Raw genomic sequence first — 25,278 nt, forward strand, 5'->3', positions numbered from 1 at the left:
TACGGCTTTCAGCTGATTTCTCTACACAAACACTACAGGCCAGAAGGGTGTGGCAAGATATATTCAAAGTCCTGAATGAAAAAAAGATGCAGCCTAGGATACTTTATCCAGTAAGGTTATCCTTTAGAATAGAAGGAGAGATAAATAACTTCACAGACAAGCAAAAACTATAAGAGTTTAGCAACACTAAACCCACGCTAAAAGAAATATTGACAGGTCTACTCTAAATAGAAAAGAAGCAGGATGTTACAGAAATGAGAAAATCATAACTGGAGAGGTGATAACTACCATGAACTACAAATAGAATAAACATGAAATTGTAAAAAAAAAAAAAAAAAAAAAAAGACACCTAAATCATTAAGAGTGGGAGAGGTATGCAAGAAAATAAAGGGGTTTTTTCCTTTTTAAATTTTTTATTATCAGTAGGATGGGTTTGAGCTTATATTACTATCTGTTTGATACAGTTACAGTAATGGGTTAATCTACTTACAAAAAAGGATAACCACAAGCCAAAAACTTACAATTGAGTCACAAAAACTAAATAAAACCCAAGATAATACAAAGGAAAATTATTAAACCACAAAAGAAAGAAGAAAGGAACAAAGAGGACATACCAAATCAACTGAAAAACTAAGTTTAAAATGGCAATAAACACACATCTATCATTAATTACTGTAAATGTCAATGGACTAAATGCTCCAATCGAAAGACACAGAGTGGCAGATTGGATAATAAAGCAAGAACCTTCAATATGCTGCATATAATAGACCCACTTTAGGGAGAGGGACACATATAAATTGAGAGTGAGAGAATGGAAAAGGATATTCCATGCAAATGGAAATGACAAGAAAGCAGGAGTAGCAATACTGATTTCAGACAAAGCAGACTTTAAAACAAAGGCCATAAAGATAAAGAAGAATATTTTATAATGATTAAAGGAGGATATTACACTCATAAATATATATGCACCCAATATAGGAACACCTAAGTAGATAAAGCAATTACTAACAGAGATAAAGGGGGAAATTGATGGGAATACAATCACTGTCAGAGACTTTAACACTACATTAACATCACTGGACAGATCTTCCAGACAGAAAACAAATAAGGCAACAGAGAAATTAAATGATACAACAGAAAAATCAGACTTGGTGGATATTTTCAGAACATTACACCCCCCAAAATAGAATATACATTATTTTCAAGTTCACATGGAACATTTTCTAGGATTGATCATGTACTTGACCACAAAAGAAGCCTCAACAATTTTAAGATAGAAATTATCTCAAGCATCTTTTCTGACCACAATGCCATGAAACTAGAAATCAACTACAGAAAAACAGAGAAAAAAATGAAAGCATGGAGATTAAACATGCTACTAAAAAACCAATGGATCAATGATGAAATCAAAGTTGAAATTAAAAAATACCTTGAGACAAATGACAATGAAAACACAACCACATAAAATTTATGGGACGCAGCAAAAGCAGTGCTGAGAGGGAAATTTATAGCGAAACAGGCATCCCTCAAAAAAGAACAATCTCAAATAAACAATCTAACCCACCAGCTAAAAGAATTAGAAAAAGAAGAGCAAAAAAACCCAAAAGTCAGCAGAAGGAAGGAAATAATAAACATCAGGGAGGAAATAAATAAAATAGAGATTAAAAAAAAACAATAGAAAAAAATCAATCAAACCAAGAGCTGGTTTTTTGAAATAAAAAATCGACAAATCTCTGGCCAAGTTCACAAAGAAGAGCAAAGAGAGAGCACAAATAAGCAAAATAAGAAAGGAAAAATGGAGAAATTACAACAAATAACAGAAATATAGAATATCATATGAGAATATTATGAACAATTATATGGAAACAAAATGGATAACCTAGAGGAGATGGACAAGTTTCTGGAAACATACAGTCCACCAAAACTGAATCAAGAAGAAACTGATCACTTGAACAAACCGATCACTAGAAATGAAATCAAATTAACAATAAAAAACCTCCCTACAAATTAAAGTCCAACACTGGATGGCTTCACCGGGGAATTCTACCAAACATACAAAGAAGAACTCATACCAGTCCCTCTCAAACGCTTCCAGAAGATAGAAAAGGAGGGAATACTCCATTCTTTGAAGCCACCATCACCCTGATACCAAAACCAGGCAAAGACACTACCAAAAATAGAACTACAGACCAATATCACTAATGAACATAGATGCAAAAATCCTTACCAAAATATTAGCAAATAGAATCCAACAGCACATTAAAAAGATTATACACCATGATCAAGTAGGATTTATCCCAGGGACACAAGGATGGTTCAACAAACACAAATCAATCAATGTAATATATCACATCAACAAGAGGAAGGAAAAAAACCACATGATCATCTCAATAGATGTATAAAAAGCATTTGATAAAATTCAACACCCATTTATGATAAAAACTCTCACCAAAGTAGGTATAGAGGGAATATATCTTAACATTATAAAAGCTATATATGACAAACCCACAGCCAGCATAGTACTCAATGGTGAAAAACTCAAAACCTTCCCACTAAAAGCTAGGACAAGGCTGTCCACTCTCACCACTTCTATTCAACAGTCTTGGAAGTCCTAGCCACATCAATCAGGCAAGAGAGAGAAATAAAAGGGATCCAAATTGAAAGAAGAGGTAAAATTGTCACTATATGCAGATGGCATGATACTATATATAGAAAACCCTAAAAGGTCCACACAAAAACTGCTAGAACTAGAACAGACTTACCATATGACTCAGGAATCCCACTCCTGGGCATATATCCAGAAGGAACCCTACTTCAAAATGACATCTGCACCCCAATGTTCATAGCAGCCCTATTTACAATAGCCAAGACATGGAAACAGCCTAAATGTCCATCAACAGATGACTGGATAAAGAGGTGGTATATTTATATAATGGAATACTATTCAGCCATAAAAACCGACAACATAACGCCATTTGCAGCAACATAGGTGTCCCTGGAGAATGTCATTCTAAGTGAAGTAAGCCAGAAAGAGAAAGAAAAATACCATATGAGATCACTCGTATGTGGAATCTAAAAAAAAAAAAAGTGAACATATTTACAAAACAGAAACAGAGTCATAGACATAGAATACTAACTTGCGGTTGCCGGGGGGCAGAGGGGTGGGAAGGGACAGACTGGGAGTTCGAAATTTGTAGATACTGACAGGTATATATAGAATAGATAAACAAGATTATACTGTATAGCACAGGGAAATATATACAAGATCTTGTGGTAGCTCACGGTGAAAAAGAATGTGACAATGAATATATGTATGTTTACGTATAATTGAAAAATTGTGCTCTACAATGGAAATTGATACAACATTGTAAACTGACTATAACTCAACAAAATAAAATTTTAAAAACTAAAAAATATATAAAAATTTTATCCCCTAACTGCACAATGAAAATGCATGTGTTTGAATTTCTGCACTAATATTACTACTTCTAAAGATTATCCTTTCCACAACTGGATTACCAACTCCTAAATCATCACTTTTCAGATTTGGATAAGTTATATTCCCATGCCATATGTCATATTATGAACCACAACAATTATCATTCCCAGATGTGGCTTAGTCTGCTCTGAAATAAACATTTTTGTTTTGTTCTTTTTTTATTTTAAATTTTTAAATAAACAGAATTTTTCAAAAGGAAAGAAACAAAAATGCAAAGAAAAGGAAGGGGAAAAAAAAATGACAATCACACAAACTCCTCTTCCTACCCCGAGTTAACCACTGTTAACATCTTGGCATATTTGTCTACAGCATTTTTTTTTTTTTTTAGAAAAACAAAACTCTCCATTTTTATAAAGAACTCAAACAATACAGAAATGTACAAAGACATGGGGGAGGGTATAACTGAACTGGTAGAGTGCATGCTAATCATGCATGAGGTCCTGGTTTCAAGCCCCAATACCGCCATTAAAAAAAAAAAAACTAATAATAAGTAAATAAATAGACCTAATGAACTCCCCTCAAAAAAGTTTTTTTTTAAATAAAGGGGAAAAAATGTACAAAGACAAAAAATCACTCCAAATCCAAAACTGAGTGACCATTACAGACATCTTTACATGTATATATCTATATAGAAAGAATGACAGAAGACATCTGGAGAGAAAAAAGACGACTTTTAATAGTATTAAATTTACCGGTACTTCAAAATAATATAATCAAGCTGAAGGAATTTTTGAACTTTGAGTATTTCTTTACAAGAGCTATTTCTTAAAAAGGAAAAAGTATACAACATAAAGCAGTTGTAGTCATTATACTTTTTAACTATGTATGTCTGAATTTAAGATCATTTCTATTGACTGAGAACATTTTCTCACCCTGCCAATATCCTTTTCTCCATATCTGTATTTTGTATTATTTTTTGTCCAGGTTGATAATATTCATATCCAGTTCTGTAACCATAATTCATATGGCTGTTTAATATTAGTTCTGGTTTAAATTGATTCAATACTCATCACCAATTCTTCTGTTTCTCCATTCCTGAATTCTTAAACCTGACTTACTCTTAATTGGCTGAGATTTGCTGTCAAGCAGTTTTTTCCAGATTAATTCACAGGTCTTGAAGTTCTTGAATTTGTTTCACAGGTGAGAATATCTACCTGCTGCCTTTACATCAGAATAGTATCTTGGGCTGGGGAAGTATTCCAGGGCCACACTTCCTCCTCTCTGAACCTTGTAGTCAATGCATGAAATGTTGCTGCAGAAAACTGAGGCAAGCCTAGCTTTTCCCCTTGAATGTAATTTGTTTTTTCCTGCCTGAAGAATTCTTTAAATTCTGAATTTTCCTAGAACATAGTATACCCATTCAGTCTGCCAATTCAACTCTGTTTTTTCAGAAATATTGTCTTTTCAAAAAAGTTCTCTTCAAATAAATTTTCTGTTCCATTTGTTGGGGCATCTTTGACTGTCTTTCCTTCTCTATTGGCGTCTCTCTTAAAGCTTTTTTCATCTGTGTCTGAGATTATTTCAAATCTTTCCTTTAATGTCTGTAATTTCATTTTCATCAGTGTCTATTCTGTTCCTTGCTTTTGTCTAATGTATTAGTTTCATTGATCTTCATTTCATTAGCAATCTCTCTTCATTTCATTCCATTGTTTTATCATCTTATCTTTGAGCCTCATTTTACCAAATTATGTTATCCACTGGCTCCACAGCAGCACTGTCCAAAAGAACTTTCTGAGATGACGGAAATGTTGTATGTATGCACTGTCCAATATGGTATCCACTAGTCATGTGCAGCTATTAAGCACCTGAAATGTGTCTAGTGAAACTGAAGAACTGAATTTTCTATTTTAATTAATTTAAATGTAAATACAGGTAGGTATCCCCCACTTTTCAGAAGTTCGCTTTACACAATTTCACAGTTCCAAAACACTTACATTAGTGCCTGCTTTCGCTAGTGGAAGGAAATCCAAAGAGGATTTTCACTTTTATGAAAAAAGGCGAAAAATGAAAATCATGCACTCAGCATTTGTTTTGTTGCAAGTTATGTTGGAGGCAGTGCACTCTAAACAGCAGGAGTGGCACCGCCAAGTTCCTTCTCCGGACCTACTCTCAGCATCTCAGCATGAAGCTGCCAGGGCTTTGAACTGTGTCTGTGTCGATCTGTGCTTTATCTTGATTTTTTGTGCAACTGTTAGCAAGATGCCTTAAGATAACTGCTTCTCTGCTTTACACCATTCTGGCTTACAAAATATTTCATAGGAACTCTCTTCTTTCAGATAGGGAGAAAAACCTGTAGTCTCACATGACCAGTAGCTACTGTACTGAACAGTACAGTCCTAGAGCAACTGAGAAGAAGTTCCTTACTTTCCTTGAGTAATCTTTTTTTTCTTTCTGTCTTTGCATGCTAGGTTCTTTTTTTGCATTTGCAGTAGTTTGTCTGGTTGCCATGTCATTTACTTTCATCTTCATTATGCTTAAACTGCTCTGCCCACAGTAGGTGCTCTGATGTAACACACTGACACTTTCTCCCAGTATCTGATACCAGTTCATTCTGTCCTCAGAAAAGGATGGGCTTTTCTGTACACAGGAGGAAAGATGCAGCAGGAGGGAGATATACAGTGGGTTCCAGCTGAAACAGTATGTAGTTATTTGTTGGAATTCTTAGACTCTGAGATTTTGTTCATTATTTTATATGAGGATTTATACTACCTATTTGGTGGGACTGGGGGAGGAGGTGGCTCATCTCACTCCTATAAGCCAAGAAAACTTCCTTCATAGAAAATTAGTCTTACTCTTCACTTTTCCCACTTACCCTGTTTTTCCCCATTTTCCCCCAGCATCCATTTCCCTATTCCTCACTAAAAAGAGGAAAAAACTACACCTACTTCTTTCTATTTTTTGAGAATACAGGTAAAAATTCTCAGGGTTTAGTCAGTTCACCGGTATGGATTCTGGGGGTAGAGCAGCGTAGAAGCTAAACCATGCTATGCCACAAGCTCAGCTATAGATCTTGTTTCTGTCCTTGGTGGTTAGTTTTTTAATTGCATTAAATTATACTTCTTCCTTATTGCTGTGACATTCTTTTTCTGATTAGACTATCTTTTGTTCATCTTATGGTAAAATTCCAATCCCATTCCACTCCTAATATACCAGGTTAAGAATGCATCTAACTACTTTAAACCTAAATGAGACCAGTTTGTTTTGAGAGCCTAGAAATGACTATCTGTGCACAGTGGATTGGAATATGAAAATTGGAAGTACAGGCACCGGTTAAGACTATTATGGTAATCCCAAGAAAAGAAGATGGACTCTTACCCAACATGGTGGCAGGAAGGATGGGGGAAAGGGGGGCAAAACCATAAAGGACTTTACTAGACATGAAGAATGAAAGGAAGACCCAGCTTAAAACTCTTCAATAGCTTCCTGTTGCTTTTAGGATAAAAACCAAAGTTCTTAACAAAACTTAATAAGATACACATATGATAAGACTGGGCGCATTCAGGGTGGTATGGCCACAGACTAAAGATACACATCTGACCTCTGCCCATCTCTCTAGCTTTCTCTTATTTCACTCATCCCCTCCATTCTTTTGCTGTCTATGGCCCAGCCACACAGGCATTCTTTCAGGTCCTCAAGTGTATCAAGTAGGCACTCTCCTTCCTAAGGTCCTTGACACGCTGTTCCCCTTGCCTGAAATGCTCTCTCCCCTTCCTTTGTTTGGTTTACTCCTACCTAGCTTTCAAATCTCAATTCAATCCTCATTTCCTCAGGAAAGCCTTCCCTCATCCTTCAAATTAGGCCAGTCCCCCTGTTATGTGTTTTTACAACACTACTTTCCTTCACTTCATTAATCACAGTATAGAATTCACTCCATTTATCAAACATGTAATTATTTCATCCATGCTGCTTTTGCCACAAAATTCTAAACCCTATGAGGACAGAGACAGTCTTTCCTCCTATGAGGACAGAGACAGTCTTTCCTCACAAATATGCCTGGGGAGTCATTAGAATAGTATTTAGCACAAAATATTCATGTGGAATGAATGAACAGTGCATGGATGAATGAATAAATGATAACTCAACTTTTGATCCTAGGTGAGACTAGGAATCTGACAGAAAGTTAAGAGGAAAAACTGAGGGAGTGCCAAGGTAATTCAATGGGGGAAAGGACAGTCTTTTCAACCAACAGTGTCAGAACAATGGATCCCTACATAATGAAAGATGAAATGGGCCCTTACCTGAGAGCATATACAAAAAATAACTCAAGAAGGATCAATGAACTAAATGTGAAAGCTAAAACTATAAAATTTTAAGGAAAAAACATAGGAGAAAACCTTTAAGACTTTGGTCTATACAAGAGACTTCTTAGATACAACACCAAAAACACAATTCATAAAAAAAAAATTGATAAATTAGACCTCATCAAAATTCAGAACTTTTGCACTTTAAAAGACAGCATTAAGAAAATGAAAAAACTACCCCATATGAAAAAATGTACTTGTCCTTGTAGAAAAAGCTAAGTCAGATAATGTCATTCCTTGGTTCAAACTCTCAAACATCTTCCCATCTTGAAGCCAAAGCACAAATCCTTACAATGGTCTTAAGGTCCTATATGTTCATGTTTCCCACTATATTTAATAATCTCCCTAACGCTTACTCTGCAGGTACATTGGCCTTTTCATAGTTTCTTGAACATGTAAGCCTGCTCTTTTCATACCCCAGACTTTACCCTGCTCTATTTCTCTCAGCAGCACTTAACCACTATTGAACATAATTCTTTCATGTTTGTTTGCCATCTGTATCCCCCCAAATAAGTGTAAAGCACTTCATTTTGTCCACATATAAATCTCCAGTGAGGAAGGTAATGCCTGGTGCATAATAGTTGTTCATAAAATGTCTACAGAATACAAATTTTAAATGAATGAATTATCATTTTTTCCATTACAAACATGTTGTGCTTCTTCTCTAAAAAAAAAAAAAAAAAGAAAAGAAAATGAAAAAACAAGTCAAAGACTAGGAGAAATATTTGCAAATCACATATCTGATAAGGATTTGTACCTAAAATATACAAAGAACTCAACAAGAAGACAAACAACCCAATTAAAAAAACTGACAAAAGATTTGAATAGCCATTTTACGAAACATATCCAAACGGCATGAAAAGATTCTGAACATCATTAGTCAACAGGGAAATGCAAATCAAAACTACAATGAGATACTACTTCACTAGAAAGATACCACCCACTAGAAAGGCTATAATAAAAAAGACAATAATAACTTGGTGAGCATGTGGAAAAGTTGGAACCCTCATACATCACTGGTGGAAACAGAAAATGACACAACCACTTTGGAAAGCAGTTTGGCAGTTTTCCTCAAAATGATAACCAGTTATCATAAGACCCAGCAACTCTACTCCTAGGTATCTATCCAAGAGAAATTAAAACACATATCTACACAAAAATGTGTATATAAATGTTTATAGTAGTATTCAGAATAGCCAATAAGTGGAAACAACCCAAATGTCTATCAAGTGATGAATGGATAAACAAAATGTGATATAATCAAACAATGAAATACTATTCGGCAATAAAAAAGAAAGAAGTACTGATACATGCTGTAACAAAGATAAGACTTGAAATTCATCTCTTAGCTTATACAACCTTATACTATTTCTTTCCACTTCTCTGCTTGTTTCTTTACCAAATCCTGTCACCTCCTACCCCCACTCACATCATATTAAAATAAGGAAGAAAATATGCTCCCAAAACAAGAGAGGATTTGGTTTTTATTTCACTCTTTTTCTCACTTACAAAATCGATTTCATTTATTAATCCCAACCACCTTCAAGTCACCATGGTTTCTCCAACTCCATCAACTGTCCTCATGGCATTTTTCAGGTCTTTGTTTTACTTCCCCAATTAAAAAATAAATCCGTCAATAAAAAAAATTTAAATAAATAAATTCAGGGAACATTACTTTGGCTTTTCTCAATTCTGTAACCACTGAAAGCAATCAATGCAGAACTATTTTTATATTGCATGAAATTCAATATCTGACTCATTGAAAAATGACTGGGATCATCCTAAGCAGATCCCTGGGAAGATATTTTGATCCTGTTTGGGAACTGTATTTTAAACATAATAAGAAAACTAAGAACTTTGTGTGACCTTTCCATATATACATTTAAAGTTGTAATAAAGTTTCCTGGCAGGCATTTATGCCCAGATGACTAATGATATTCAAGCTAAAAATGTTAAAGTTCTATAGGGGCAAATTTAAATTCCTCTAGATTTCTAAAATTTGGAATCACAAAGCACAAAACTGTAAATCTCAAGTAACACATAGAAATACATGGCTCTAGGCTATTCTTTTGCAGACTATTTGCTTTGCTCAAACTTCAGTATCTTTAAAAAAATTAATAATAACTTACCAAATCCCAAAGTCCAACTTGCCCAGATTTGGCCCCAGCTGCCACCAAAGTTCTAACTTCTGATGGGTGGAGAGCTACTGAGAATATCGAGCCTCTGGTAACTTTACAAACAGTATCTTCACTAATGAACATGCCATTTAAATTGGCTTTGTAGCTGAGAATATTAAAAAGTTAAATTTTAGAAGTCAAAGCAAACTCAGTAGTCAAAACAAGTAAAAAATGATTCAAACAAGAAAAATCATTATTAGTAAATATATGTGGGAAAATTTGAACTTCCTGGTAACCAAGGAAATCAAATTAAAAAATGGGGTACTATTTTTCACTTTTAAAAGCTAGTAGGCTGCAATTAAACACACATTCATATACATTGCTAACAGGAGAGTATACTTATATAAGATTTTCTTAAATTAAAAAAAATTTTTTTGGAACACAATTCAGCATGTCCTAAAAGCCATAAAAATGTCCATAATAACTGACACATTAACCTCACTTCTGGAATCTATCCTAAGGAAATAATCCACTATCACAATATACACTTCAACAAACACATACACACGTACAAACACTCAAAACTAAATAGAATACAACTCTAAATACTAAGGGAAGGAGAGGAGGTTAAGTAAATTCCATGTACTCAATGGAGTATTATGCAACTATTTAATAAATTTAAAGACTCTAGTAACACGCAATCACAAAGCTAATGGAAAAGTATAATGCAAAATTGTACATACATTAGAAAATAAAGTAAAAATGTACATGATTCCATTTTTATTAACACTGAATGAATATATATTACATGCCAGGTACTTTTCTGCTTACTGAAACAAAATCCCTGCATTCATGAAGCTTATATCTTACTGGTATTGCATATGGTGATACTTCAAAAGAAATATACAAAAATAACAGTTGTTAGGGTGGAAATATTATGGGTAATTTTTTCACCTCATTTTCAAAATTTCCTTGTAATGATATAGTCTTTATAACTTAAAGATCTCAGAAAATGTAAAACAAAGGCAAGAAATTTTAACTCACCTTTTGATGCTAGATAACTCCTTCCCTCTGTTTTTACTACTTGTCTGAAACAATGAAGAGACCAAAGTACTAAGTTAATATATTCACCAAAATTTCCTTAACAGATGATTCTAAAAGCTGTAAGTCCTAAATGGTACCTTGCTCAGTTCTGCCCAAGTCTGTAGAAATCCTTTAAATGGTTCACTGTTATCATCTTGATTTTCAGGAGTCATTTCTAAAGGCCCAGGAGGTAACAAAGGCTGCTACAAAAAAGTAAGAAAAAGAAAGTTGATGGTTTTGTCACCCTACCCAACAATGTAAGCGTCAGGTTTCTCACTGCTTTACTTTCAACACCAACAAAAGGGGTGAGACGTAGTTAAATATTCAAAAATAGTTGTTCAGTGAATGAATGTCAGGTATTGTATAAAGGCATAACATATATTATCTCATTTAATCCCATCAATAATCCAATGAATGAAATAACACATTTTAAAGACACTGGAATGAAACTTAAAGAAGTTAATTTGTCCCAAGTTAACACTGCCAATAACTGGAGCTGCTGGGAATTGATTCAGATCAGTTCAATTTCATTACTCCAAGTTATTATTCTATATCAGTGTTTTTTTTAAATCATAGGTTGTAACCCAGGGATCATGAAATTATCTTAATACATCACAACCAACAGTGTGCTTTAGTGAACAAGAAAATATAGAGTAGAAAATACAAAAGTGTATCACGTGTAGTAAGGATAAGTATCATTTCACAAAAGTTTCGTTTCAGTTTTGTGTGTGTGGAATGTGTTCATTGTAAATATAAATTATCATGGACAGAGGCTTCAAAAAAGACTACCTTGAAAGGTACTCTTCCCATAGCAACTTGATTTGCAATTAGCTCCTAAAGCACCAGGCTAATGAGTGCTATGTTCTAATTTATAATTTAAGCACTTAAATGTAAAGTATTGAAAACAGTAGGTGCTCCTGAATAAAAAATATACTCATAATCTTATTTAGACAATAAATTAAACTCTTGCCACTCATTGATAGTATAAAATTAAACTACAGCAAGAGACGCCCATCACAGATTATTTATTATTAACAATATTAATAACTACCATTTATTGCTTACTAAGCCCGTAATATAATGTAAGGAACTTTATAGATACTATTTCATTTAATCCTCACAACACCCCTTTGAAGTTTCTATCATTGCTGCCGTTTTAGAATTGGAGAAACTGGGTTTCAGAAAGGCTAAGGAATTTACTCAATTCCACAGAAGATAAGCTTGCAGAAATACAGAATCCAACTCAGTCTTTATGACGTTGAAATCGTATTCATTAAACCATACAACTATTATTATTAAATATTAGCACAAGTTATTAAATTAATGAAGTACAAATTAAACATAACTTAACAACCTTTTACTTTCAAACACTTCAAATATTTTTGGTATTTTACCAAGTTATTATATTTGTACTCTTTCTTACACTTTCATCTGCTACTACTATTGGCTGGCTTGGGGCTGCTGGTAATGGAACTCCTGAAGGGTCTACTTTTAGTAATCGCATTGACCTTCTACATCCGGTCTCATTTTCTTTCTTCTTAGGCTTCTTTCTAAAGGAGTAGGAGAGAACTTGTGTTACACTCATAAAGGGTTATATGCATTTATTAATGTTGAGGAGATAACTTCTAGGAATGTATCTCACATTACAAAGATGGCTATACTGATTTTAATTAAAAGTCTTAGGGGGAGGGTATAGCTCAAGTGGTAGAGTATGTGCTTAGCATGCACAAGGTCCTGGGTTCAAACCCCAGTACCTCTTCTAAAAAATAACTAAGTAAACCTAACTACCTTCCCCCATCTACCTCTCCCAAAAATAGTCTGGAAACATCAAAAATGTTCATCACAGGAAGGTGAGAGGTGTTAAATAACTTATGACATACATATGTGAGAGAATACTACACAGCCATAAAAGAGAATGAAATAGAACTTTGTGTGCTGATATGATATGAATTCTAAGATATAAGAAGCAAAAATAAGGTCCAGTACATGCTGAATATGATTCCTTTCTACTTTCACAAGAGGGTTACACAGACACATACATTTGTAATTGCTCAGATTCCAATGGAAGAAAATCCATGAAACTATTAACAGTGGTTTCCTCTAGGGAAGCCTGGAGAACTAAGGTCCAGGATAGGAAAGAGACTTAAATGTTTCATTTCATTCACTTCCACATGGTTTACTTTTTAAAATCATATACATATCTTACTTTTTTATGCACTGCTTTTCCATTAAAAAAAGTAGTTCAGAACTTCCAGCATGTAAGGAGCTTGAAAGACACAGTTCTGTCTTATGAAGTAAAAAGCTGAACAGACTGAAAAATCTAGAATCTTTCTAGAATCCTGAAGAGAAATCAGGGCATAGTGGAAAACACTGACCTCAACACTAGAGAGACAGAGAGGCAAATACAAGGAGTCTCGGCTTACTGGGGCAGAGACTCAAAAATGGAAACCACCAGGCAACCAGTGCCAGAGTAGGAAAACCTGAACTGTGATTGACCAACTGCTGAAGATCCAGTGTAAACAAATCTGACAGTTAAAAACTCCAGGGAAAACCACACAGCTACATGTCAAAGAACGAAACATTTCCTCACATCATATACAAAAATTAACTCAAAATGGATTAAAGACCTGAAACCACTAACGTCCTAGAAGAAAACATAGGTAGTACACTCCTTGATACTGGTCTTAGCAATATTTTTTGGATGTGTCTCCTCAGGGAAGGGCAACCAAAGCAAAAAAATAAACATACGGGACTAATGAAACTTAAAAGCTTTTGCACAGCAAAGAAAACCATCAACAATACAAAAAGGCAACCTACTGAAGGGGAGAAGATATTTGCAAATGATATGTCAGGGGTTAATATCCAAAATATATAAACAGCTCACACAACTCAATATCAAAAAAAAAACAATCCAATTAAAAAGGGCAGAGGATCTGAATAGGCATTTTTCCAAAGAAGACATATAGATGGTCAATAGGCACAGATGATAAGATTAGATCAATAATCATCAAGGAAAGACAAATCAAAACCACATTGAGATATCACCTCACATCTGTCAGAATGGCTATCGTCAAAAATACCAAAAATAACAAGTGTTGTTGAGGATGTGGAGAAAAGGGAATCCTTATACACTGTTGGTGGGGCTGCCACTGTGGAAAACAGTATTGAGGTTCCACAAAAAATTAATAATAGAACTACCATACAATCCAGCAATTCCACCGTTGTGTATATATCTGAAAAAAATGAAACATTAATTTGAAAAAAAAATGCACCTCAATGTCTAGAGCAGCATTATTTACAACAGCCAAGATACTGAAGCAATCTAAGTATCCATTAACAGAAGAACAGGTGAAAAAGATATGATATATATACTACAAATATGTATGGAATATCACTCAGCCATAAAAAAAGAATGAAATTTTGCCATTTGCAACAACATGGATGAACTTGGAGGGTATTATGGTTAGTGAAATAAATCAAAGACAAATGCTTATGTTATCACTTATATGTGGAATCTAAAGAAAACAAATGAGTGAATATAATAAAACAGAAATAGACTAACAGAGAACAAATTAGTGGCTACCAGTGGGGAAGGGAAGGGCAAGATAAAAGTAGGGAATTAAGAGGTACAAACTTCTATGTATAAAATAAGTAAGCACCAAGGATATATTGTATAGCACAAGAAATATAGCCAACATTTTATAAAAACTGTAGATAAAGTATAAGCTATAAAAATTTTGAATCACTACATTGTACACATGAAACTAATATATATGTATATAACTATACCACAATTTTTTTAAAGTTAAAAAAATAAAGTTTTAAAAAGTAATGCAATAGAAAAAATAACTCCACAGTGGTCCATACAAAAACCCGCACATGGATGTTTATAACAAATCTGTTTATAACTACCAAATCCAGGAAGCAACCAAGATGTTCTTCACCAGGTGAATGGATAAACAAACTGGGGTATGTTCAAAAGAAATGAGTTACCAAGCCATGAAAGGACATGGGGGAACGTTCAATACATATTACTCAGAAGGCAATCTGAAAAGGCTGTGTGGTCCCAATTCATGACTGACATTCGGGAAAAGGCAAAACTATGGACACAATAAGAAATATCAGTGATTGCAAGAGGTAAGGGTGATAAGGAGACGAACAGGCAGAGTACAAATGCTTTTAGGGCAGTGAATACTCTGCATATTACAATGATGGATATATGTCATACATTTGTACAAATCCACAGAAAGTACACCACCAAGAGCGAACCCGGAGGTAAACTACAGACTTTGGGTGATTACGATGTGCCGATGTAGGTTCATCCTCGGTAACAAATGTACTACTCTGGTGAATGATGCTGATTATGGAGGAGGCTGTGCCTGTGTGGGGGCAGGGGATATATGGGAAATCTCTGTACCTTGATCTCAGTTTTGTTGTGAAACTAAAAGTGCTCTAAAAAAATGAAGTCTTTAAAAAGATGGTGAGAACTCACCCTCACAATTTTGTGAGGGAAAAGGAACCATTCTGAAATAGGCCAGAGCACTCTGTTCTTCTTAACAAGGCCTGCCTAAGGAAAAATTAACCAGAGCCTAACCTGCTAGGGTATTATCAGAGGCTAACTGACCTGGAGAAGGGAAATGCCAACAGCAGCCCACTTTTCCATCCTCTCCCACCTAAGCAGGAGGAAAAAAACTAAAACACTTGTGAAGTTTACAATCCAGAGACACTGGCTCATTAAAAGACTGAGAACTAATCACAAGACTATAGCATGCTTCCTGTCCCCTCACACCACACCACCATATTACTGAAGGCCTATTTACAACAGTTTCCTTTTCCTAGTATATCATGTCCAGTTATCAAGAAAAAAAAATCACAAGGCACATTGAATGGCAAAAAATACAATTTGATGGAACCATCAAAGACCTAGAATTGCCAAAGCATTACTGAAGAGAAAGAAAGAGGCTGGAGGAATAACTCTCCCAGACTTCAGACAATACTATAGAGCTACAGTCATCAAGACAGCATGGTATTGGTACCAAAACAGACATATAGACCAATGGAACAGAACAGAGAGCCCAGAAATGAACCCACCAACTTTTGGTCAACTCATCTTTGACAAAGGAGGCAAGAATATACATTGGAATAAAGACAGTCTCTTCAGCAAATGGTGTTGGGAAAACTGGACAGCAGCATGTAAAACAATGAAGCTAGAACACTCCCTTACACCATATACAAAAATCAACTCAAAATGGATTAAAGACTTAAACATAAGACAAGATACAATAAACCTCCTAGAGGAAAACATAGGCAAAACATTATCTGACATACATTTAAAAAATTTTCTCCTAGAAGAAATAAAAGCAAGAATAAACAAATGGGACCTAATGAAACTTACAAGCTTCTGCACAGCAAAGGAAACCAGAAATAAAACAAGAAGAAAACCTACGGAATGGGAGAAAATTTTTGCAAGTGAAACCGACAAAGGCTTGATCTCCAGAATATATAAGCAGCTCATACGACTCAATAAGAAAAAAATAAACAACCCAATCCAAAAATGGGCAGAAGACCTAAACAAGCAATTCTCCAAGGAAGACATACAAATGATCAAAAAGCACATGAAAAAATGCTCAATATCACTAATTATCAGAGAAATGCAAATCAAAACTACAATGAGGTATCACCTCACACCAGTCAGAATGGCCGTCATTCAAAAATCCACAAATGACAAATGCTGGAGAGGCTGTGGAGAAAGGGGAACCCTCCTACACTGCTGGTGGGAATGCAGTTTGGTGCAGCCACTATGGAAAACAGTGTGGAGATTCCTCAAAAGACTAGGAATAGACTTACCATATGACCCAGGAATCCCACTCCTGGGCTTGTATCCAGAAGGAAATCTACTTCAGGATGACACCTGCACCCCAATGTTCATAGCAGCACTATTTACAATAGCCAAAACATGGAAACAGCCTAAATGTCCATCAACAGGTGACTGGATAAAGAAGATGTGGTATATTTATACAATGGAATACTACTCAGCCATAAAAACCGACAACATAATGCCATTTGCAGCAATATGGATGCTCCTGGAGAATGTCATTCTAAGTTAAGTAAGCCAGAAAGAGAAAGAAAAATACCATATGAGATCGCTCATATGTGGAATCTAAAAAACAAAAACAAAAACAAACAAACAAACAAAAACAAAGCATAAATAAAGGACAGAAATAGACTCACAGACAGAGAATACAGACTTGTGGTTACCAGGGGGGTGGAGGGTGGGAAGGGATAGACTGGGATTTCAAAATTGTAGAATAGACTACACTGTATCGCACAGGGAAATATACACAAAATGTTATGATAACTCACAGAGAAAAAAATGTGACAATGAGTGTGTATATGTCCATGAATAACGGAAAAATTGTGCTGAACACTGGAATTTGACACAACATTGTAAAATGATTGTAAATCAATAAAAAATGTTAAAAAAAATACAATTTGAAAAGATAGAGCACAGACATAGAGAACAAACTAGTGGTAACCAGTGTGGAGAGGAAAGGGAGGAAGGGTAAGATAGGGGTAGGGGATTAAGAGATACAAATGACTATGCATAAAATAAGTAAGCTACAAGGATATACAGTACAACACAGGGAATATAGCTAATATTTTATAATAATTATAAATGGAACATAATTTTTAAAAATTGTGAATCACTATTTTGTACATGTGAAATGTATATAATACTGCATATCAATTATACTTCAATTTAAAAAAAAAGAAAAGACAGAGCAAGCTTCAGAATGAGGCACAGCAGAAATGTTGGAATTATCTGACTAGGAATTTAAAACAACTGTGACTAATATGCTAAGGGTTCTAATGGATAAAACAGACACCATGCAAGAACAGAGAGGCAATGTAAACAGAATGATGCGAATCCTAAGAAAGGACCAAAAAGAAATGCCAGAAATCAAAAACTATAACAGAAGTGAAGAATGCCTTTGATGGGCTTATTAATGGACTGGACATGGCTGAGGATAGAATCTCTGAGCTTGGGGATATCTCAACAGGAACCTCCAAAACTGAAAAACAAGGAGAAAAAAAGACTGAAAAAACAGAATAGAATATCCAAGAATGTAGGTAACTAAAAAAGTGTAACATACACATAATGGGGATACCAGAAAGAGAAGAAAGAGACATAAAAACAGAAGAAATATTTGAAACAATAACAACTGAGAATTTCCCCAAAGTAATGTCAGACATCAAACCATCGACCCAGGAAGCTCAGAGAATGTCAAGCAAGATAAATGCAAAAAAAAAAAAAAACCCAAAACAACAAAAATAAAACAAGAACAACAAAAAAAATCTACAACTAGACAATTCATTTCCAAACTACAGAAAATCAAAGATAAAGGAAAAAATCCTGGAAGTAGCCAAGAGGTAAAAAGCACCTTACTTATAGAAGAACAAAGATAAGAATTAAACCCACCTTCTCAGATACCATGCAGGCAAGGAGAGAGTGGAAATATTTAAAGTGTTGAAAGAAAAAAATAATCCAACCTAAAATTCTGTACCCAGGAAAATTATCTATCAAAAGAAGACCAAATTAAATCTAAAGTAAGCAGAAAAAAAAATAATAAAAATTAGAGCAGATCAATGAAATTGAAAACAGAAAATCAACAGAGAAAAGCCAACAAAACCAAAACCTGATTCTTTGAAAAGCACCCCACACATACAAAAAAATCAATAAGCCTCAGGCTAAGAAAAAAAGGACACAAATTACTAATATCAGAAATGAAAGAGAGGACTCACTACAGATCCTATGGCTATTCTAAAAAGATAATAAAGGATAATATGAATCACTCTATACCTACATATTTGATAACTTAGATGAAATGGACCAATTCCTTAAAAGACACAATTTGCCAAAACTCACACAAGAAACAATCTGAAGAGGACTATACCTATTAAAGAAATTGAATCAATAATTAATAACCTTCCAAAACAGAAAGCATGAGGCTGTACTGATGAATTCTACCAAACATGTAAGGAAAAAATTATATTAATTCTCTACAATCACTTTCAGAGGATGGAAGCAGAGGGAATACTACCTAGCTCATTCTATGAGGCTAACATTACTCTAATATCAAAACCAGACATTACAAGAACAGAAAACTACACATCAATATCTCTCATGAGCATAGACGCAAAAACCCTCAACAAAATATAGTAAACTGAATCTAATAATGTATTAAAAGCATTATAAAAACCACACCAAGTGGAGTATATCCCAGGTATGCAAGACTAGTTCAACACATGAAAGGCAATTAGTGTAACCCATCCCATCAACAGGCTAAAAAAGAAAAATCACATGATCTTATCAACAAATGCAGAAAAAGCATTTAACAAAGCCCAACACCCATTCATACTAAAAACTCTCAGTAAACTGGGAATAGAGAACTTCCTCAATAATACCTACAAGAAAATCTATAGCTAATATATTTACTGGTGAGAAATGACAAGCTTTCCTACTGAAATCAGGTAAAAGACAAAGATATCCTTTCTCATCACTCCTTTTTAAAACTGCGCTGAAAGTTCTACCTAATGCAATAAGACAAGAAAAGGAAATAAATAATACACAGATTGAGAAGGAAGAAATAAAACTGTATTTGTTCACAGATGACATGTTTAGTCTACGCAGAAAATTCTAAAGAATGGACAAAAAAAATTCCTGGAACTAATAAATTATTGTAGTAAAGTTAGAAGGTAAAATAGAATACAAAGTTAATATACAAAAGTCAACTGCCTTCCTATATACTAGCGATAAACAAGTGAAATTTGAATTTAAAAATATAATCCATTTGTATTACCACCCCAAAAATGAAATACTTAGGTATAAATCTAAGAAAATATTTATAAGATTTATGAGGAAAACTACAAACTCAGATGATCAAAATCAAAAAACTAAATAAATGGAGACAGATATTCCATGTTTGTTGATCAGAGTCAATATTGTCAAGATGCCACTTCTTCCCAGCTTGATCTATAGATTCAAGGCAATCCCAATCAAAATACCAGCAAGATATTTTGTGAATACTAACAGTTTAAGTGGAGAGGCAAAAGACACTGACTAGCTAACACAATAGTGAAGGAGAAGAACAAAGTTGGAGGATTGACTACACAATATTAAGACTTACTTTATGAGGGTGGGTATAGCTCAGTGATAGAAAGCATGCTTAGTATGCACAAGGTCCTGGGTTCAATCTCCAGTACCTCCATTAAAAGAAAAAAGTTTGGAGACTACTGCCATTAAAGGGTTAAAAAAAAAGACTTATTTGAAAGCTGTAATAAGCAAGACAGTATGGTACTGATGAAAGAAGGGACAAATTGATCAGTACAAGAGAATAAAGAACCCAAAAATAAACCCACATAAAAATAGTCAACTGATCTTTGATAAAGAAGCAAAGGCAAGACAATGGAGCAAAAATAATCTTTTCAACAAATGGTGCTGAAATAGATGGACTATGCACAATGCAAAAAAAAAAAAATTAATCTAGACACAAAATTTACACTCTTCACAAAATTAACTCAAAATGTATCATAGACCTAAATGCAAAATGCAAAATTATAAAACTCCTGGAAGATAACAGGAGAAAATCAAATGACCTTGATTATGGCAATACGTTTTTTAGAAGTAACAAAAAAGACACAATCCAAAGAAAAAACTGATACAGTGAACTTCTGCTCTGCAAAAACTATATCAAGAGAATGAGAAGACAAGCTACAGTATGGGAGAAAATATTTGCAAATACATTTGATAAAGAACTGTTATCCAAAATATACAAAGAACTCCCAGTCTGTCCCTTCCCACCCCTCTCCTCCTTGGCAACCACAAGTTTGTATTCTATGTCTATGACTCTGTTTCTGTTTTGTATGTATGTTCTTTTCTTTTTTTTTTAGATTCCACATATGAGCGATCTCATATGGTATTTTTCTTTCTCTTTCTGGCTTACTTCACTTGGAATGACATTCTCCAGGGACATCCATGTTGCTGCAAATGGCATTATGTTGTCGGTTTTTATGGCTGAATAGTATTCCATTGTATAAATATACCACATCTTTATCCAGTCATCTGTTGATAGACATTTAGGCTGTTTTCATGTCTTGGCTAAGTTCAAAATTTGTAGATACTGACAGGCATATGCAGAATAGATAAACAAGATTATACTGTATAGCACAGGGAAATATATACAAGATCTTGTGGTAGCTCATAGTGAAAAAAATGTGACAATGAATATACGTATGTTCATGTATAACTGAAAAATTGTACTCTACACTGGAATTTGACACAACATTGTAAAATGACTATAACTCAATAAAAATGTAGAAATAAATAAATACTTCATCTTTTTAAAAAAATAAATAAATAAAACAAAAATATACAAAGAACTCTTAAAACTAAACAATAAAAAAAAAACTTGATTTTAAAATGGGTCAAAGACACCTCACCAAAGAATATGGGAAATAAGCATATGAGAAGATGCTCCAAGTCATATGTCATCAGGGAAATGCAAATTAAAACATTATACCTCTATTAGAATGGCCAAAATCCAGAGCTCTGGTGACACCAAATACTGGTGAAGACATGGAACAACAAGAACTCTCACTAACTGCTGCTGTGAATACAAAATGACATATCCACTTGAAAGATAGTTTGGTTTCTCATAAAACTAAGCAAAACTCTTGCCACTCTTGCCACGCAATCCAACAATTGTACTCCTTGGTATATCCAAAGGAGTTGAAAACTTATGTCTACACAGAAACCTGCACTTTACAGCAGCTTTGTTCATAACTGCCAAAACTTGGAAGCAACCAAGATATCCTCCACTAGGCAAATTGATAAGTAAACTGCAGTACATCCAGACAATGGACTATTATTCAGTGCTAAAAAGAAGCAAGCTATCAGGCCATGAAAAGACATGAAGAAACTTAAATGCAATAAAGGCAATCTGAAAAGCCTACATACTGTATGATTCCAACTACACAACATATTAGAAAAGGCAAAACTATGGAAACTGTAAAAAGATCAGTGGTTCCCAGAGGTTGGGTGTGGAGAGGGATGAAAAGGCAGAGCACAGAGGATTTTTAGGGCAGTGAAAATACTGTGTATGATACTATAATGGTGGGTACATGTCCTTGTATATTTGTACAAACCCACAGAAAGTACAATACCAAGAGGGAACCCTAAGGTAAACTATGGGCTCTGAGTGATTATGATGTGTCAATGTAGGTGCATCTGTGGTAATAAATGTACCATTCTAATGAGTGATGTTGATAACGGGGGAGGCTATGCATGTACAGGAGTAGGGAATATACGGGGAATCTCTGTATTGTCCTATTTTGCTGTGAACCTAAATCTGCTCTTAAAAAAGGTTCACTAAAAAATGTTGGGGAAAGATAGGCTCAAGGATGTACTGTACAACACAGGGAATATAGCCAATGTTTTGTTGTAACTGTAAATGGAAAGTAACTTTTAAAATTTTTATAAAAATTTTTTAAATTTCTTTAAATGTTGGGTAAAGAGAAGCTTCTGAAATTACTTCCAAAAATTCACATACAAAAACTCAACTATAGTCCACATTAGTTCAGAAATATGAGTAGTTAACTATTATTTATTTAAAGTATACTATGTGTTAGAAACTGTCCTAAGCATTTAATACCTCACTTAATCTTCAAAGAAAAGTCTCAGTATATGGAATAACATGGGTTTTTACATATACTTCTCCCAGAGAAGCCCATTTCCAGACAGAAACTCAGACATAAACACCAAAAGACTTAAAAATATTCAGAACAGCAGTCTTCATAATAATGAAAATCTGGAAACAACTCAACTGTCCAACAACAGGATAGTAAAGCATAGTACAATCATACAGGAGAAAAACAAGATGAAATAAAGCTGTACACATCAACATGAGTAAATTCTAAAACATAAAAATATAGAGATGACCAAAATAAAATCCCAGAATATAAAAATAGCATATTATGTGACTATCAATAACAGGTAAGAATAAACAAAATATTCCTTAAAGATACATTCACAGACAACAAAACTGTAAATAAATGCAGAGTAACTATCACAAATTTCAGCATATCTGGACGGAGGGATATATATTGGCCTTCAAAGGTACTGTAAATTTCTCTTGACCTGGATGGCAGGTACATGAATGGGCGCTTGAATTACTAGTACTTTTGCAACTATACAAATATTTCACATGTGCTTCTTTGTATGTATAATATATTTACTAAATTTAAATAACTTAAACCCCTCTAGATTGGCATAATGCCAACTTTGCAGATAAGGAAAAAAAAATTACATAAATTGCCCAAAGTTAATATCATAGCTATAAGTTGCTGAATTGAAACTTGAAATCAAGTTTGCCAAATTTCAAAAGCTATGCTCTTTCCTCTATATTATATAACTTCTGCTCAACCTACTTAATACTAATACTTACACAACTACTAAATGCTAGAAGTTTGTGACTTAGGTGATTTAGGAAAAATCACAAATCTTTGCTAATAAAAAATATTCAAATATAAAGCTATTGATCAACTGACAAAATAACTGATGCTATTATTCTCCAGTGTTAAAAATGTTTGTCTTATAACAACTGTTCACACTCACAAATACCTGGCCATGATTGATTAACACTTTAGCTTTTCTCAAGCTGGTTGATCTATATTGAAATCAAATTAAAATCAATTAAATCAAATTCAGTCAATTAAAGGATGCTACATTTCATTTGCATCTAGCACTAAATAAATGATCTAATGATGTCAAAATTTTTAGTTTCTTAATTTATCCATAAGCACTGCTAAAATGCAGAGAAGAGAACTTAAACTAAGGAATTCTGAAATTCAAACCCTGATACTTCCACTTATGAGCTATTTTAACCTTGAGAAAATTACTTTATCTCTTTGAGTCTGTTCTCTATCTCACAAATTTTTGCCAGAATTAAATGAGATGAGGAGGGTATAGTTCAGTGTAGAGTGTGTGCTTAGCATGCACAAGGTCCTGGGTTCAATTCGTAGTACCTCCAGTAAAAAAATAAAAATTAAAAAAAATTAAATGAGACAGTATAGAACAAAAATTTTAGGTCACTGCAGTACATTTCATAGATGTACAATAAATGCTCATCTCCTTTCTTTATTCTAGGAATGGGAAAGAAAGAAAGAAAAAAGAGAGCCAGAGAAATAAAGTAGAAGAATCTTTAAGAATAACAGCTTCCTAGGCAAAAATAAGAATAATCTAGTGGAAATAAAGATTTCCCTCCAATAGCAGCAGCAGTAAATATAAACAAAATTCAGCTCTCAAGATTCTATTTCCTCTATAGTCCTTTGATAAGATGAGAACTTTAGAGTTATCAAAAGGCAGCATTCTCTCAGAGATTCTATAAAAGAGTAAATTACAGATTTTCTGATCTACTACTTATTTTACTATGTCAAACCATTTTTTCAAATTATAAAACAATTCAGCAAGGTATCATGGTACAGGCATTGTAAATCGAATCTTTTACCTTTTGGATTCAGTAGGTTGTCTCTTCTTTACTATTTCACGGAGCCTTGCAGCTGACTGCAAAATAAACAAAACATATACACATAAAAATGCTATCTTATAACTATATAGCTTACCTTCTAAAAGCTTAACTATCTGCTACTATATACACACTAAACTAAAATCTATACAGGAAATAAAAATCCTTAAGATAATACCTGTTTTGGGTAGTAGACATGAGACAAATACACTATTAATAATAAAAACAAGTATATAATACTGCCTAAAGTACTGACATTCTGATACCTTGGACCAGGTCACTAATGAGTTTACATGATTAAACACTAAACATTTATCAAATATACTATTGCAAATTAAAAGGTTTAACTTCTACTACAGGCAAGCCTACTTTGATAGTTTTAGAAAAGTTATAGGTTATACTTCGATAAATCACATTGTAATTTGTTAACTAAAACCAAAATTAGAGCTACTTTGTCTAAATCTCTGATGAATTTTCAACTGTCAGTGACTCAACAATTTAGTCCCTTATATTAATTCACCCTCCATCCCCGTAAGATGCAAACACACCCTGAATATTTAGGAATCTGGTATTCAGAAAAATCAATTAATTATTTAATAAAAGCCAAGGGCTTAATGTCTTTTGGGGGAAAGCATCACATACCCTTCTAAATAGCTATCCTCTCACACACAGAAGCTTTATCACCAGTGTAAAGA

General features: G+C 34.0%; 1 protein-coding gene across 1 annotated transcript in view; it reads right to left on the reverse strand.

Annotated features, from left to right (window-relative positions):
* Positions 1–25,278, reverse strand: part of WDR76 (WD repeat domain 76) — a 48,380-nt gene that overhangs the window by 14,125 nt on the left and 8,977 nt on the right. Inside the window, 5 exon segments of the mRNA XM_006178906.3 lie at positions 9,930–10,083; positions 10,962–11,005; positions 11,099–11,200; positions 12,424–12,550; positions 24,566–24,621. Coding sequence (XP_006178968.3) covers positions 9,930–10,083; positions 10,962–11,005; positions 11,099–11,200; positions 12,424–12,550; positions 24,566–24,621 — 483 coding nt within the window.

This window comes from Camelus ferus, chromosome 6 (assembly GCF_009834535.1).
Source record: "Camelus ferus isolate YT-003-E chromosome 6, BCGSAC_Cfer_1.0, whole genome shotgun sequence".
Lineage (NCBI taxonomy): Eukaryota > Metazoa > Chordata > Mammalia > Artiodactyla > Camelidae > Camelus > Camelus ferus.